Source organism: Mixophyes fleayi, chromosome 1 (assembly GCF_038048845.1).
Source record: "Mixophyes fleayi isolate aMixFle1 chromosome 1, aMixFle1.hap1, whole genome shotgun sequence".
Lineage (NCBI taxonomy): Eukaryota > Metazoa > Chordata > Amphibia > Anura > Limnodynastidae > Mixophyes > Mixophyes fleayi.
In genome coordinates this window covers 283358499-283377701 of record NC_134402.1, presented here as the reverse complement: position 1 = coordinate 283377701, position 19203 = coordinate 283358499, and the positions used below count along the sequence as shown (strand labels likewise).

Genomic DNA, 19203 nt, shown 5'->3' with positions numbered 1-19203 from the left:
GTAATTGTGCACAGTTTTACACATTTACTATTGATGTACAGATGGATGCATCGTGAAATGTGTCCAACTAAACATATGTACACAAATGCAACTTTTCATACGTGCTTCATTTCCTGGTTACATGTGCCCCAATATGTTTATGTTTCAGATTTTGGCACCCACCATTAGCCCTGAGCGTAGCATAGTATATTAATTAGACCACTCACTGTTCCTGAATATAATTCATTTTCTTGGCTTTCATGACACTGTTCTTTCCTATTTCACCTCCTCGCTCTCTACTTGCTCCTCACTCTCTCTCCTTCTGGCACATCATCCCCTCCATTTCATCTGTTATTTCCTCTCAAGGCTCTGTTCTTCGCCTTCTAATTTTCTCAGTAAACATATACACGCCTTCATCCTCTATGAAGACGACAGCCAAATATTCTACCCTGACCTCTTTCCTTCTCTTTCCTCCTGTGCTTTCAACTGCCCTCCACCATTACTACCTGGATGCCACAACAATAGTTAAAGCTCAACATGTCCAAAACCTAACTCATCACCCTTCTGCTTTACTATGTTACTACCCCTTTTCTAATGTCTCTCATTGTTGACAACATCAACATCAAACTCTAAACAAGTTAATGCTTGCCGCCTTCAGATGTTGTTCAATGCTTGTTGAACTGTGAACTCATATCACTTTCTAAGTGAATCACTTCGAAAGAGAATCATAAAAACATTACGCTCCAGCAAATCACAATGGACCCGATACTAACATGGGAAAAATAATGAAACACACCGTCTGAGAGATAGAGAGCTGGATTAAGAACGTTTTGGCTTATGTGTCATCATATCTGCACATTGAAGCTTAGTCAACAGGGATTTTCACTGCATTACAGGGCAGCATAATAGCACTGAGATGCAGCATAATGTCAAAGTGCAAATTATTCAAACTATGTTGATGACACATTCTACAATATACATGTACTAATAATAGTTCTTTAATGAAGAAACCATATTTAGAATCCGTATTATGCAGCAAACTGATAGAAAGAATATTTCCTTCAGATCATGGTAAAATAGCAGCCAGCTTTACATGGTTTTAATTTGTGTTTGCAGTAAACAAAACAGCGTGTACTAGTCAATGCTCCATAGCACAGCAATATTATTGTAAAAAGGTTAAGAAGTCTAAAAAAATAATAGGTTAGAATAGCAGAAAGAGTTGCTTTAATCCTTTTGTCATCATACATCAGTAAATTGAATCATACCCAGTGACAAAGAATCCCTTTCCTGTTAAGGGACTACATTTCTTCCGAATCTGAATGCCAGGTGTCACACATGGCACAGCGAGAGTAATATTTCTCAGTTAATTGCCATTCTGACCTTGTCTTCACTGTCTACGCTATTCTTCTGTGAAACAGTCTGCACTGTCTAGAGTACAGTCTGACCAGGTTTTAGATGTTTTACAAGGACAACATATACAATAGATGTTGCCATCAAGTAAATAGCAGAACAGGTAGGGTTTATATGTGTATAGGTTTATTAAATGAAAATAATACATTCTGAATACCTATTTTCTAGAAATTAGACTTTTGTTAACTGAGTTAGTGGGAGTAGGATCATAACCCTGTTTTACTGCATTTGGCAATCGGATGGAAGCATGATGTGGATTTTATAGAATAAGCAAACTTCATGCCACAGACATGGGTGTTCGGTTTTCAAATTTCAAAATGATGGGAGCTTTTAGCATAGGCAATAATGGGCTGAGTCTCAACGGCCATGGCACCAGCAACTTTTATCAATTGAATTGTCATTAATACTAAGGTTGTTGAATGTAATACTGTTATATTTATTTTGGATAACTATTCTTTTTTATGTAAAACATTAAGGACTTTAATGATAGAGAATGGTCAAAATGTAGTTGATAAAAAAAACAAATCAAATTACTTGGGAACAATCATCTTTAGCAGTGGCGCATGCAGGGGGAGTTTCTGGTTCTCCAGAAACCCCTCGCCTCCGTGAACCAACGGTACTGTACAGCAGCCGCGGCGCTGTCAAAGAAGCGTCCGCGGCAGTGCTGTATTGTAGTATGATACAGCACCGCCGCGGATGCTTCTTGACAGCGCCGCGGCTGCTGTAGAATTCAGACTCGCCGAAATGGAGCAGCAGCTCTCTCTCGCTCTATTTTTTTTTTTTCCGGGGGGGGGCGGAAACCCCCCCTTCTAAGTCCTGCGTTCGCCCCTGTTTAGGTAAAGTTATTTCCTGCCTCTTAGCCTCTGCCTCAGGACACACAGTGCTTGGAGTGAACTGGATCAGCCATGTGTCCATATACTGTATTTCTCACACCAGGGATTCTGCTAATATCTTTTGTACACACTAAGGCAGAGTTTCCCAAACCCAGTCCTCAGGGCTCCCCAACAGTGCAGGTTTTCCATATCTCCTTGCTGGAGCACAGGTGTATTCATTACTGACTGACACATTGTAACAGATCCACAGGTGGTCCTAATTATGTGATCCGGAAAACCTGCACTGTTAGGGAGCCCTGAGGACTGGGTTTGGGAAACCCTGCACTAAGGGGTAAATTTGTTAAGCTGCGAGCTTCCAGGTAGTTTGAAAAGTGGAGATGTTGCCTATAGCAACCAGTCAGATTCTAGCTATCATTTTGTAGAATGCACTAAATAAAACATAACTAGAATCTGATTGGTTGCTGTAGGCAACATCTCCACTTTTCAAACCCGCGGGACACTCGCAGCTTAATCATTTTACATCTTAGACTGGGTTGTATTCAAAGCGTGGCTTTGCACGCTGTTGGATTATAATAAACCGCTGGTTTGTAAACTAAACCACATGCCAAGACTGTTGGTGCATTATGTAGGACTTTGTGTATAAAAAAGGTCTCTCAAAAATGTTGTCACACTGGCTATGGAGGCAACCTGTCGCCATAATTTCAGTTTGTTGTATCATTTACTTTCTTCTGCTTTCACATGGAGAAGTGGAGGGGGGCATTTCCATCTAAGTGCAGTACAGTTTGTGTAGGAAGGAACAAGTTAACCATGCTCCAAAAAATTCCCAATTTATTTTACATATATCTTAAGATACGTGTCCGGATGTATTTTTGCTGCTAATTTTGGGCCGCACTGTTTCAATGAACTCTAAATAAGGCACATTTATTTGGGCAACATACTTAAAACCTATGTGATTTTAGTAATCTCGCAATGAGGACCAGGTCTAAAAAATAAGCACTTTTCTCACTGTTTTTCATGCAGTTTTGCAAATTGTCACTTAATAGATTGCCCTATTTGTGTGGATCTTAGGTTGAACCATGCATCTTGTTGTGCATTTTTCACTTTGATAAATTGCATACTTTGATAACTGCACAAATGGATGCATTTACTATTGCTATTTGGAAAAACTGCACTTTAACACATCTCGGCCTTAGCCTCTTTCAGTCTCAATTTTAAAACGCGTTTAGAATAATGTCAAACTGGAAATGGTAAAATGTATATATACATATGTGTCTTTACAGTATAATTCCCTCTAGTGCAGGCCTGTCCAACCTGCGGCCCTCCAGATGTTGTGAAACTACAAGTCCCAGCATGCCCTTCCAACTATCAACAGGTTGTCTACTGGCAAAGCATGCTGGGGCTTGTAGTTTCACAACACCTGGAGGGCCGCAGGTTGGACAGGCCTGCTCTAGTGCACTTTGCTTATTGGGAGCCATACCCAGAGCTAGGCTCAGGCTAATGAAACTACACAAGGATATGCATTGTTTTGTATTGTCATTATGTAACATATGAAACCGGTTTGATGATTAAGTAATACTTCTGCACATTGAAAACTTTTTTTCTATTTTTTCCTTTTTTGTTGAAAACAAGCAAACTGCAGCCCACACGAACTAGTCATATTTATATTTCTATACTGTGGCCTGCAAATGTTTTTTTCAATATATACTGAATAAAATAAAATACATGTCTACTCAAATCAATGCCATCTACACTGTATCTTGAAATGTGTAATATGTTTAATTTAAAAAAGGGTCATGAGAGATAAATAATGTTTGTATTAAAAATTTTATAAAACCAATAATAGGCTTTGTCTGTGTTTTGTCCCTAAATAGAATTATTTATAACAGAGGATGAACTTAAGAAAGTACACGATTTTGAAGAACAGTGCATAGAAGAATATTTCCGAGAAAAAGATGATCTGTTTAATTCTTCCAATGATGAAAGAATTCGGGTCACTGCAGAAAGGTGAACATTTGATTTGCTGTGTTATCATTAATTAAGATTACTTTGTTACTCTAAATTCTTAGTTTTTTATTTAATAGTAAATAATATTACCTATATATCTTATGTTTGCTATTTGTCTCCAAAATGCATTTTTAGATATTAATCTTGCCCCCCTCCCACACATGTCCTACATCTCCCATACACGTATACCTCATTCAGAACACTAGAGAAATCCAGTAAACCTTAAGCAAATCACCTGTCTCCCATCTCTTTCAAAGTCCTTTAAATGTGCCCTATGCAATGAACAAACTGAACTCTATCCACGACCTCTCACTCTCAAGAAACCTCAACCTTCTAGCAATAACAGAAATATGGCTTACAAAATCAGACATGTGCCACCCCTGCACCCCTTTCACATGGTGGCCTCCATTTCACACATGTGCTCCCCCACACTTATTAACCTCTGATATCCCTAACATCATAATGGGTAGTTTTAACTTACCATTTGATAATCCATGTGCTATTTGTGTCTCCAAACTACTCTCTCTAATTTCCTCTCCCAGCTTCTCCCAGTGGTCTGACTCCATTACTCATCGGGGGGCTATTGTCTTGATCTTATTTTCTCTAAATTATGCTCAGTTTCTGATTTCCTTAGCACTACTTTCCCACTATTGGATAATCCCTTTATCACCTAAAAGCTCTCCTCCATTGCTTTAAACCTTTCTGCACTCAAACTCACTCTACCAAGCCTCCTCATACCTGCAGAAATCTTAACTCAATTCCTTTCCACCTCTCTGAAACACGTTCTTTCCCCAATTTCTACATTCTCCTCTCCTGATACCACATCTTCATCAAACCCTAGAAAACAGTCCTTGATCAAGTGGCTCCAACTACTCTTCACACTACTTTAATGTCAGCCATGGTACACTAAAGAAACACAACATCTTCAAAAACTTTCCTGCAAAGTAGAAAGTCATTGGCATAAATCTCATACTTCTAATGATTTCCTCACTCCCAAATACTGCTGTCTACCACTCCTATCAAAATGCTCTGGACACTGCCAAACACATAATTTCAACCTCTCGTCTCTGCTCAAGTTTCTAACCCCAAATGCGTTTTTAATACAAGTAAATTTCTTCTCAATTCTCCCACCCCTAACCCTCTGACTACTATCAGTGCCAAAGATCTTGATTCCTACTTCATGGACAAGATTGATAAGATCTGACATGAAATAGTATTCTCTTCTTGACAAACAACCTGCTCTATTCTTTCCCTGTAGAGTCATGCACCTTCGCTTCATTTGATCCCACAAAGGAAGAGAAAGTATATACTCTCTCCTTATTGAATCTCTCTTTTGCATTTGATACTATTGACCACTTTCTTCTCATACAAATGCTACAAGTTCTTCAGGATACTGTCCTATATTGGTTCTCATCCAACCTATCTAATCGCTCTTTCAGTGTTCGTTTCACTGGATCTACTTCTTGCTTCCTTTATCAGTTGGAGAACCAAAAGACTCAGTCCTAGGTCCTTGTTTCTTTTCTATTTATTTCACTTCCCTAGGAAAACGAATAAGCTCATCTGGATTTCAATATCATCTCTATGCAGGTGGTACCCAAATGTATCTATTCTCTCCGGATCTCTCACATCTCTGTTGACCTCATTACTGCATTCATTTTCTGCCATTATATCTTGGATATCCTCTCAATACTTCAAACAAAATCTTTCAAAAAACAAAGCTTATAATATTCCTACCAGCCAACAAAAGTTACCTACCTGACATCTCTATTTCTGTTGACAATATGACAAACTCTACCAGCCAATCTCGCTGCCTAGGCGTGATCCTTGACTCAGATGTCTCCTTTGTTTCCCAAATCCAATCTGTATCTAACACCTATTATATACATCTAAGAAACATTTTCAGAATATGCACATTTCTCACACAAGACACTGCAGAAACTTTAATTCTTGCACTCATCATCTCCCGCATTGGCTATTGTAATATCCTCCTTACTGGTCTTACCCTAACCAGACTTTCAACTCTACAATCTATTTTGAATGCAGCAGTAAGACTTATTCACCTTGCAAAACTTTCTTCTACTGCCGCTTCGCTTAGTCAGTCCCTACATTGGTTACCTTTACTTTAGAAAACAAATGTTAAATACTTCTACAAACATACCAATCCATTAACAAACAGTGCCAACATACACCTCACTTGTATTAAAATATCTCCCATCTCGACACCTCTGTTCTGCACAAGATCTGTGTTTCTCATCAACATTCATTACCTGCTCCCATTCCTGATTACAGTACCTCTTTTGGACTGCATTCAATCTGTAGAATGCACTCCCTCACACAACAAGACATTTCCTCTAGTTTCCAAACCTTCAAGTGTTCTCTGACACACATGTCTTCAGGCAAGCTTATCCATTTCCTCAACCACCCTGTTAATCTCCCTAGGCTACCCCCCTACCACCCCTCTACAAAGTTCACATAAGACTTTCATGTGTTCTTTCTATACTCAAACAACCATTTGACTCCATGACCAACATGTAACATTGCTGTGTGAATGGAAGTCCACTTAGCACTTTTTACCTTTGCAATCTGACTGGACCAATATGCAATATGTAGCAGATAAGTTCTTATATCAAACTCCTATTGTCCTATAGATTGTAAGCTTGCCAGTCCTGTTTTTCTGTCTGTAATACCCAGTCTTGTTCTATTACTGTATTTGTTTCCCATTGTAAAGTGCTACAGAATATGAATAAGTCATGACTTTCCCCTTTTCTTGGCCTATCCCTTATAGGAAAGATTTCCTTAGTAGTAGTGTCTAGGAACCACAGTCCAATCTCTTTTAATTTATTCTTCCCTTTTATTTAAAAGACAGAGGTTCAGATGCCAACAGTATATGTAGAACAATGAGACAATCATTAGTGGTGTAGCTAGAGTCCCCTAGGCCCCAGCGCAAATTATGAGATGGGACCACTATTATATGCCCCACCACTAATAATCACACACACTTTGCCCACAGATATGTCCACACTGCCTGCTTTTCCGTGGACTCCCATACCTCTATCTCCGGTCCAGCTTATCTCTTGTCTACCACCTTTATCCATTGCCAGGAGCTTGTGTAGCAAATGGAGTTTGCAGCTTGGCCCTCAGCTGCCACTATGGTAGTCTGTCCATTTTACGTATTAAAGTTTTAGGCTTAGGACAGGCCTCATTCATCTGTAAATTATGTTATTTCACTACATTTGCTGGGTCTGTTCAAGGTATCTACTACTTTCAGTAAAATGATATTTTCTAACATTACCCCAGAGTTTTTATACCCTCAACAAACTTGGTCTAGAGCTTATCTTATTTAGGAAAATGGTCCCCTAAAGAAACCTTGTTCAAGCCTTGCACTTACATTTTTAGATGTTTCAATTATGTTACCACTATTTCTTCTTTTCTCCAAGCTGTACATATTATTAAGCTCTGTACAGGGGAATGAAGACCTCCATTATTCTACTACTAATCCCCCTCACTATGTAGCTAAGAATTCTGTAAGTCTTATATTTTTCTGGCTAAACTGTTTACTTGTTTCATAATTGCTTAAAATAAGTACTCCCAATTCTTTCTCTTCTGTACCTTTGGCTCTCATTGTACTCGCATTGATAATTACTTCCCATCAAATGTATTATTTTACAATTAGCAGAATTAGAATGCAGTTTCCATTGTTCTGTCTATTATACAACATCTCTAACACTTGCACCATCCTTATCTGCACATGTTTAGGAATATGCAAGGTTTATATTAGTCATATAGTAAGGTTGAAAAAGACAAAAGGTTCTTTCCTGCAAGTGAATTTGCCATCACAACCTCATGTGGTAAGGAATTCTACAGCTTAAAATACCTTACCAGTAAATAACTCATTATTTGCTGATGAGTTTCTTCCAGTTACAATGTCCTTGGTATACACCAATCATATCTTTAGCCCAGTCTGAATATGTTTTATTTATAACTACTCTTTGTCAGTCAACCACTTGTCTATCCATGTACATACTTTTTCCCTTGATCTAGTACTCTCATCTATGTACCAGACTTTTATGTGGAACAGTACTGAACACTTTTGCTAACCCCAAATATATCACATCATTTCCACTAAGAACCATTTTTAAAAGTATCTCCTCATAATTACCAGTATCATTAAATTATTTTTCTGCAATATATTAAAACTTGCATCCCACAGATCCTTTGAAATAATTTACTCACAACAGAAGTCTTCAGACTTCAGACTTACAGACAATAATTTCCTGGTTCTGACCCAGCTTCGGGGAGTCCATAAATATAATACATAGTTGTCCATCAATTACTCAACATAGTGATGGATGATATCTAGGCCAGAGGCTGTATCTGTCATAATCTTGTTTAGGAGAAGCTGCATTTTCTCCTGAGTTAGACAAGTAACTTTTGTTTGTTTGTATATAGGCTATTGCTATACAACAGATTTCCTGATATGTTCTTCTTTTGTGACTACAGATTAAAATATATGTATAAGTTAAGCTTTTTCCTTATCGTCTCCAATTATTTTTTTCTACTTTATCATTTAATGGCCGAATATTATTTTTACTCGTATTGCTGTTTATGTGCTTGAAAAATATTTTGGAATTGGATGTAATTATCTTTTGAAATCCATTTTTAGCTTCAGTCTTTACTAGCAGAATTACTTTTTTTTAGATATTTTGCTAAACTGCTTGTATTTCAATAATTAATTTCTAGTTCACTCTAGTTTTAACAATTCTAATGTTCTCTTTTTCGTTACCTTCAATACTTTCTTATTTCTTATTAGTTACCTCTTACTCCCAGGCATTCTGCTGCCATATTGTATACAATTGCAGTAGAACCAATTTATTTTATTTTTTTTAAATATCCCATTTGGTTTATGTGATTCTTCTCAATATACTGTGTCTATGCACCCATAAGAACACTACATTGTCATCAGATATCCTCACACGAGCATCTTTTAAAGAGGATTTTACATATACACTCTCCTTTCCTATCATCCCTAACTCTCCCTAAACATGCAATATGCTACTCGATCAGGCCCGGCGCTCCCATTAAGCAAGGTTAGGCACTTGCCTAGGGCGCCGGGCTCTGGAGGGCGCCACAGAATTCTAAAATACTTTAAAACTGTGCGACGACCGCTGACCATACCTGTCACGGCCACCGCACAGCATTCAGATGCACGGGGAGGGGGGGGAGAGGCTATTTTGTCACCACCGCCGCCTCTCTGCTCCGTCTCCTCCCCTCCACTTACTAGTGTCAGTGAGTGGAGGGGAGGAGACGGAGCAGAGAGGCGGCGGTGATGAGACAAAGTAAGGAGAGGAGGGAGGAGGGCGGCGATTTTTGCGGGGGGGGGGGGGATTTTTGCGGGGGGGCAGGCGCCGCTTTTTTAAAAATGCCTAGGGCGCCGTGGACCCTAGCACTGGCCCTGTACCCGATTCATTGCCAAGTTATGACTTTCATCCAGCCAAGTCTCAATTATACCCACAATATTATTAATTATAATTTGCCTATACTGTATTTTATTTGAAAGATGACTTCTAACATTTGTTACCATAATGCTGATATTAAGACTGACACTTTTAATCTTACACACCTCTGTATTGTCTCTTCAAACCACACCCCACTTCTCTTACATTTTCCATGACTAAGCCTGTTCCTTGTCCTACACTAATTTGATATTTCTTCACCCCATCCCCAGTTCTTATTTTAAAATCTTCTCCAGCTGTCTAACCATCTTCTCCACAGCTGCACCATCACCATTGAAGTGCCTGTGGAGATTGCAATTAGGGAAGAAATCTTCACAGTTCCCCAAAAACCCAGAAGTTTCCTTCCTACATCATCAACTTAAACACATATTTAGATCCCTAAGTTTCTGTTGTCTTTCAGGTGTAGCATGTCGTAGTATTTCAGAAAGTTTTACTATGGTGGTTCTTGCTTTACATTTGTAACTGGGCAGATGGTTGGCACCCCAAAAGTAGTGTAAGGGAGGATTCTACAGGCCCGGTGGTATGGTACAGAGGAATAGGTCCCCCCAATAGTGTTGCAATAAAACAAGGAACACTGGGCTAACCTGCATAAACTCGTGGGTTTATTCTCTTTGCTTGTGGCATAAGGCTTTACCACAGCAGCAGATAAGTAGCGGTAGTGTAGAAAAGTAATAGCACTATACAATTAACATGCAATGTTATTCAACATGTCACAAAATAAACATTTTAAAAAATCTTGGTTCAACAATATGTAAACATAAATCGACACAACACATAGGTCACTGAATATATATATCCCACTTTAAACTTAGGCACTGTGCATCAGTGAATATGATTTCACTGGACAGATACTTTAGGAGACAACCTGTTGGTATAAGTTAATTAGACCATTACACTAAATGCTACGGCAGAAGATAATATAGACCAATCAATCACAATACTTTTAGTGCAATTATACAGATCATACTTGTTACACAAAAATCAGTAGAGATGCAACAGGAGTACTCCAGCTGGTTCAGATTAGATGCTTTCTAGTTCACTTTATGATATACAGAACACAAGGGGATAAATTATAATCCACAGGTTTAAGCGAAGTTTCAGCCCACAAATACAAGGTGAAATCAGTAGTCAACTTAACGCATGTGTGACTCCTGAGAACAAAAGCAATTCTGCACAGTAAATGATTTCCAGTGTAAAGGATAGTGTCCACTTAGCAAACCGTCCAATGGAATAAGCAGCTGTCTCTCAGCAACTGTAGGGTTAAGTGACTTGCAATTCTCTCATCAGCGACCATTTTAGGCAGTTTCACAATAGAATCAAACTTCTGATGCACTATAGACAAACTCTTGTGATAATTGATTGCTCTCTATGTCCCAGTCAATTTGCAGATAACTTTAAATACAGCAGATTTGGCTGGAATAAACTCTTCCTTTAGCCAGTGCTATAACATCTCTCAACAGCAATATCACAGTCCCAGTCAGAGGTTTTCATTACACAATTTGATGTCTCACTTAAATAGCTTGAACATAGCAAAGCAGAAGAAACTTTTCTGTCTTCATATGAGTCCTGCTGACATCTCATGGGCACTGGCAAGTTAGGTCTTTTCCTATACTGCAAATGTGCTTCTTTCTGCACTGGCAGCAAACATGCCTCAGGACAACAATTCAGCAATAGCATTCAGTGGCTCTTGGTAGGAAGAACCTTCATTAGCTCAGCCTTCAGAGTTGCGCCCTGGGCGGTCGCCCCTGTCGCACAGCCCTAGTTACGGCCCTGCAGCAGTCATACATCACTTCTCTCTCTAGCCAGTCCATTTTTGGCTCCTCCCCTTTCCCCCAAGTATCTCCTGGAACCTTCTAGTTCATTTACTGCAGTTTGGCCATCCCAAAATAGCCGATGCAATTTGCATTTAACTTCCCAGACGCACGCTGGGGAACTGTTTTCTGAATGAGTGCATACAGTAATATACCTGTGATTTGCAGGGTATTACACATTTGCAGTCTAAATTCCTGAGATCATTATTGAGGACTATTCATCTACCTCTAACATTGCCAATGACCAGCTGTTCCCAACAGTCTATTGATCCACAATATGCTCATATTAAATGTTTAAAAAATAGTAATTAATTTGTGAAACAATTTGTGCAAGAACTTTAGTTAGGACGGGCATATTCCCTGGCAACTAGCATAAGCTTTATAAAAGCAAGCAGTTGCAATTAGAAGAGCTAACTATATCTAAATAAGAGCGCAAGGAATGTAGGGCATTACACATACACAAAATGACATTAGAGTATATGGAAGACAATTTGTTTGTAATTTATTTAATGAATGTGAAATATTTATTTAAATTCTGCAAGTATGGGTCAGTTTTCTTTTTACTAAAAGGTAACACTAATGGAAGCACTGGTATATATTCTCTGTGAATGCTTATTAGGGAAAATAATTTAGAAGGCCATGGCCTGCTGTTAATGTTATGTTTTATTTTTATTTTGTCTAATTTTGGTTTAATTTTATTTTCTTATTTAGAGCGGAAAATATGTCCATGCGCCTTGAGGAAGTCAATGAACGGGAACATTTCATGAAGGCATCCCTTCAAACAGTTGATATAAGACTTGCCCAACTTGAGGAGATGCTTGGAAGAATGGCTACAGCAATGGAAAAACTCGCTGGAGTTGATAAGGTAGAGACAAACAAAGCAAGATCTAGAACTTCCTCAGATTGTACTGATGCAGCATATATTGTAAGACAGAGCAGTTTTAACAGTCAAGAAGGCAACACATACAAACTGCATGAGATAGACCCTGTTGGAGAAGAACCATTGTCTCCTACATCTCCCACCCTTATACCTCGAATGAGAAGTCAGTCATTTTATGCAACAAATTCAAAGGACAAAAATGGGCTGGAAAAAATTGAAGGTTTTTTTAAGGAAAGAACATTAAGTCTACACAGAGCTATAAGCTCCCATTCCATATCTAAGGATACAAAACCTCCTCCTTCCCCGCTGAACTCTTTGTCAGTAGCTCCAAACTCACGGAGACCTTCTTCTTGCATAGATATATATGTTTCAGCTATGGATGAGGCACAATTTGGCCTAGACTGTGGAGAGAGCTCCATGAATGTAGCCTGCAGTGATCAAGCGGCTGATGCAGGCCAAGGCTGTAGTTCATCCAATCATTGTGGGAGAAGTTGCAGCAGAAATCCTAGTTATGAGGAAGGCACAACAGACACACTTCCAGAAAACACAAGCATGCCATGTGGCCAAAATCCCTGGGATGTGGACCATCCCATGTACCACACATTAGAACGTTCCAAAAGTAGTCGTTTCCTTGCCACAGCACCTTTTGTTTTAGAGGAAACACCTCTAGTAAAATCACAGAGTTTTATGTTTTCGCCCTCTAGAAGTTATTACAGCAATCTTTGTGTACCTGTAAAGACTGCAGAATACACAAGTATCACAGACTGTATAGATACCAGGTGTGTAAATAATACTCCACAGGCCAATGCGGAAAGGTCAACATCTCCAGGATGTGTTCGAGAAAAAGTAGAAGATCTTAGCTGCTGCCATCCAGAGAGGGAAGCTGAGCTTAGCCACCCGAGCTCAGATAATGAAGATCCTGATGCAGAGGGAAAAAACAAAGGTTTATCTTCCCATGAAAGTTCAACATCAAAAACTACGTTCAATAACTTATCATTCCCAAAAATAGAAAGAGCAAACAGTTATTCTGCAGAGGAGCCCAATGTGATGTACGCACACACAAAGAAGAGCTATTCAATCAGCGATAAACTTGATAGGCAGCGTACCACTGCAAGCCTTAGAAATCCATTCCAAAGGAGTAAGTCCTCCAGGCCTGAGAGTCGAGGGGACACCTTGTCCATGAGAAGACTTTCAAAAACAACAGCCTTTCGCAGTTTTGAAAGTAAGCATAGCTAGATCTAATACTATTTTCTATATATAAGTAAAATAGAAGCATAACAGTTGTCCAGCCACAACATTTTCTATCACAACACAGTGAATTACAATGCGGAACATCAAATGAAAACCACCAATAACACTGCCAAGCAATCACTTTGTTTAACTTTTTGAGGAAACTAGATGCCGACTTTCATTAGAATTGAACTCGTAATTAATGGTCGAGGCATTTTAACATACAAATATATAAAGCTTCTTTCCAAGGGTTTTTATTGCCTATGAAATGTTGAGTTTATCAAATAAGATCTCCTTATTTCACAGGAGACATTTAGTAATTTGCACGGCACAGAAGGACTTTTCTATTGGAGCACATACTGTATAAAAAGTACTTGAGATATCCTGTGTTTACTCTCTGTTAAGAAGCCTCTCTTGTCCTGTTCATTGTATTCCAAAACAGGAGCTCTCAGGTCTGAGTCCTGCTCTGCCAACAATTCTTCTGTTGATCATGACCGAAGAACAAACATGACAACATAATAGCAGCACGATTACTGGCCTGTCTGTTCTGTATTAGCTTCCAGTGCCACCTTTCACATTTTTTTCTTTATGAAACAAAAAGGAAAAAAAAAATCTAAAAGGCAAGATATGCCTTTTGTATCACTAACAACAAAAGAAAGATATTCTATAAATAATATATCCAAATAAACTTTTCTGTTACAGTCAAGCAAGCTCAGGATGAATGTACTTTCATGGTGTTTCGTCCCTTTTTTTGTTTTTTTTTACTACTCTGTGTTGTTAATGCAGTTGCCTCAGTAAACGCATGCAAAGATCATAATATGATGATATACTTTTGTGAGAGGTGTACGCTTATCTTCACAGGTTTGTTTCAGTGAATTTTGTTTCTTATTGCTCTATGATCACTGCCAGATTATTTCATTGTTAAGGTGCCGGCACATTCAAAAAGAAAGAGCAGCAAAAAAAAAAAAAGAAAAAATTGTTGTGGTTACTATTACTGTTTCAAATATATTATCATTTTTTATTTACTGTACTGCACTGTCATTGGTGTTGGCCAATGTACATATTTTTATTTCGATGATAACCTATCCAGTTTGAGTCTCAGGGCGGACAAATAATTTGCTCTAGACACTCCGCATGAAACATAAAATCCATTTTTCTTTGCAGTACGGACTTAAAAAAATGGCAATAGGTTGAAAATACGGATATGAGTATTATATCTCCTTTAAAGCACTGATCATCCTATCAAAGCTTGAAAAGAAGTCATTCAGGCTAAAGTTCAACTACGAAACAAATGTCAATAACACTTTATTTTCTGATTTCCTTTGAGAGTCGGTCATTTGACTTTTGACTAACAAAATAACAATTGGGGGTAAATGTATCAAAGTCCGTTTTTTTCAACTCGCGGGAGATTGGCGAGTTGACAGCTAAAATTTAAAGCGGCGCTGGCTTGTAAAGGCAAACTTGTCTTTATAAGCCAGCGCCGCTGTAAATTTTAGCTGTCAACTCACCGATCTCCCGCGAGTTGAAAAAAACGGACTTTGATACATTTACCCCTTGATCTTCCCACTGAACGTCACACACTTGTACACACACTGTCAAAAATGGATCGATCCCTAAAGATTACGCCTCAAGCAACTAAACATGGATGTCCCTAACACCAATCTGCATCACTAAAAGCTATAATTCTTTTATGCATGTATTCTTGATCTAATTAATGTAATAGTTATGTCTAAACTGGTTTTCATTCTTCTAGTATAGTGAAGAAGGGAGAAATAGAGTCTGTGGTTTCCCATCATCTCACATTCATACATAATAATCTCCAGAATAACAAAAAAACTGTGTGGATATACAGACTTCCTACATTGTTAGGGAATTTTGAGTGCAGACATGAAAACCACTCCCCTGCAGAGCAGGTGAAGGCGTTGCTAAAACTAGGCAGGCTGCAATATCCAGTGTTAATCCTAAAGTCTTATTCTCTTGTTCATTGCTTATATGTAACCCCTTAGAACTCTTTTTTTGCATGCAAGTGATATCACTAAGCTTTCCAAGCACTGTTCAGTTCCCCAGACTCCCTTATATATAATCAAGTCCTATATGTAAAGAAAACCAAATTCAGAGATTTTTATAAACTCTGCACAGAATATCAGTATTTGAAGAAAGATATACTGTAAAAAATATACATGATATTGCAGTATGTAGGCATGTAAACAAATATTATTTTAATACAGTTTCAATCAAGCGATTAATCTTCTGGCAGTTAAATAAAGTTTATGATTGACACAAGATTACAGTAGATATTACATTACATTACGTTATTTGTGGTTTATAGCACAGTCAACTTTTTTTTTTTTAGGATGTTCTTAACTCATTGGGAATTATTTCTGAAAACTGCTCAGGTAAACTGTCCAGAAAAAGTGCTGTACATTTTTATGTAAACCAATTAAAAAATAAGTTTTAAAAATAGAAGGAAAAGTTTATGTAAACCATAGCATAAACTTTTTCTTTCTATTTTTAAAAAGGATTTTTTAATTGGTTTACATAAAAATGAGAGAGATGTCCTCCCCCATGTCTGTGATGTCACCCCAGGTAGCAGATTTACGGGTAAGAAGCTGATGGTTACTTCTCTTCCATGTAAGAGGCCGGAGCGTTATGTGGGGGCGCCACAGGCTGCATTAAAAATATTGGATGAGTAACATTATGTTTTAAGCACCCTCTAACTATTGCCCTAGGCACATGCCTATCCTGGTCTAATTGGTTGCTATCGGTTTCGGCAGCATTAGTGGAATGTTACCTAATCACCATTTTTCATAAATCACTTTTATAATTTATTGGTCACTACAAACTCCTGTCCAGAAAGTTTTAACAACTAGATTTAACCAATTGATCTTTACAGAGACACTACATAACATTTATACCTTACTGTCACTTAAGCTATGTAATGTAAATGTATGACTTTTGTTTCCTACAGCGTTTAATGGCACATACCAGCAGAAGCACAAATTTTCTATATTGCATACCATCACATTTTTATATTCACTTTCAAATTTCAGTATTTACTCAAACACATTATATATCAATATGTGCATTGTATTTGCTCAATGTGCCATTTACAAGTTAATGTGACCACAATACATTGTGGAACATATTTCTATAGTAATGCCAATGCCTTTTTATAACTTTATAACTAGAGAGTACACACTATGAGAAACCACTTGAGGAAAATACAAAAATGACAAAGAGGTAGCAGGGAGGAAACAGGGCCTAAGTGGAAATCACCAGTATAAAACTGCAATAAAACTGCAAACTGTCATTACAAGACAAAATATCAAGGTTTATTGGTATTTTAATAATTACCCAGGTAAGGTGTAACACAAAAGGTTGCTAAAACAAAAAAAGTGTTTCCAAATTTTCAAGTCTAAGAGGTTAACAGTCATATTTTTGTTTACAACAATAGTCTGAATCAACATCTTGTTCACAGATAACAACCAATAGGAAACTTTTATCTCACTGTTGATTGAAAAAACAAACAACTGATTAGTCATTTACCGCTACTGTTTGGGGTAAATTAATACTAAAAAGTTTATTTTAAAGTAGGTTTGACTTGGGTTTGACCACTTTATTTTTAATCAGTCTTCATCTGCTCATCCTTGTGTACCCAGATTAAAGTGGGTAGATATAGAACTACCTGCAGCCAATCAGATAATCAGGATAACCACAGCAGCACAGATAATTTTAGGTTTTGAGGGGGCAGTCACTTGCCCACTGGTTTGATTGTCTTAGTGGGGACAGGGCTGCATGTGTCTGGGAAGTGTAATGATGTGTGAAATGCAATAGAGGCAAGTGGGAATCCACAGAGAAAGAGTTATTTGATGTGAAGTTTCTGTCAAACTGATGTGGGAGGACTGTGCTGTCAAACAGACCTCTATATGAAACAAAATTCATCTTTCCGACTTGTTTTATGCTTAGACTACAGAATACAAAAGGAGGTTTAATCATAAACATACAAATATAGCACTGTGCCTTAGTAAATCGTGGGCAGCAATTCATGAAAGCTGTGGGAAATCACACATCATATTCCCTGTGTTCAAGTATTGCTATTATATCGTTACACAGCAGTAGAAGTGCCATTTTTATTTTCAATATTTCATCAGATATCTTTCTTGTCCAAAGCATTCCACTAAATCCAGTTCTTGCTAGCCAGTGGAGACACCATTCACTGCTGTGGTCATGTATTCACACAGAGCAGGAGTGAGGCCGTGGTCCGGTCACACTATTATACTCCACAAAAACACATTTTATCTGTGGGTAATGTATTTTTCAAAACTACAGTAGGTGGAACAAAGTTAATAATAATAATAATAATAATAATAATAATAATAATAATAATAATAATAATAATATAATGGTAGCAACGATTAGAAAGGTTGCTTGGTAAATATAAAAATGACAAATATTCTTTATTTATAATAGAAATATAAAAGAGATACATGAGAGCACATAGTCTTGCACAGAAAAAATACTTTTGGTAGCAATGACGTCCTACATAGGTATTTTTTTTGTTTAAACATATACATAATTTGGTATAATACCCAACTAAGTCATATATTGTACTACAAATAAGTAAAGGAATGTAGTATTTGTACAGTTAATTTCTGATATAAAATAAAGATGATCTATGTGCATTGCTTTGCAATAAAGTTCGGCCAAAATCCACAGTTGAGCTATACTGATATAAATAACTAGCAAAAAAATCCAAGAAGGTAAAATCCCTCAATTGCACTAAGACACTACGGTGGTGATTTACTAAAATGCACTTTCGATCTCTGCTACCTCATAGGCAGTGGAAAAATCAACTCCTTTGTCAAGTAGAAGAAAGGCGTGTTTGCTCCTGCAAAATTCCCCAAATGTGCCTTTTCCACCTATTTATTTAATTTCTATTATTACACAAAAAAATAATAATACAATTAACACAAAATTAAATTATTTTTCTATGTGCGTGCAAAAACACTCAGCAATTATCACTCCCAGATTAGACCAACTTTTGCATTTGGAGAGTGCAAACTTTTACACTTCCAAATACACCACCATCTTAGCCCACAAATCCATGCACATACTCCTAAAAATGGGCATGTGACATCACAAATCAATTTCACTGCTGCTTGCCACTATTGTACAGTCACCTGTGAGCCATTTTGTTTATCCGAACTGCCCTGTAAGGAGATTGCAAGATTACACAGGTGAACTAAGCTAATTGACTAGGCTACTAATTGTTATTTTCTCAGTCTGGAGCTGGGAGAGTAATAAAACACCAATAAGATGTCTTCATTTTTCTGAAACTCAAAGTCTGCGACACAATAGATTTTTGTAGTTGTGACCATGCTCTTACTTATTATAATTATAAATATCTGTTCATAAAGCACCAGACAAATTCCATAGCAGTATACAAGTTTGCTAAATGTAAATAGCAACTGCCTCACACACAATGGATTCTAATGTCGTTGAACTAAGTGAATTCTGCGGCAGGCAGGAGTTGAACTACCTAC

At 37.7% G+C, this 19203-nt stretch overlaps 1 protein-coding gene across 5 annotated transcripts in view; it reads left to right on the top strand.

Moving 5' to 3' along the window:
- Positions 1-14477, top strand: part of TRPM3 (transient receptor potential cation channel subfamily M member 3) — a 295149-nt gene extending 280672 nt beyond the window's left edge. For all 5 annotated transcript variants that reach the window (XM_075210971.1, XM_075210970.1, XM_075210969.1 and 2 more), the window contains 2 exons: positions 4094-4226; positions 12262-14477. In XM_075210971.1, the coding sequence (XP_075067072.1) occupies positions 4094-4226; positions 12262-13666 (1538 nt within the window). In that variant the 3' untranslated portion in view covers positions 13667-14477. The remainder of the gene's footprint in view (positions 1-4093; positions 4227-12261) is intronic.
- The last annotated feature ends 4726 nt before the right edge of the window (positions 14478-19203 follow it).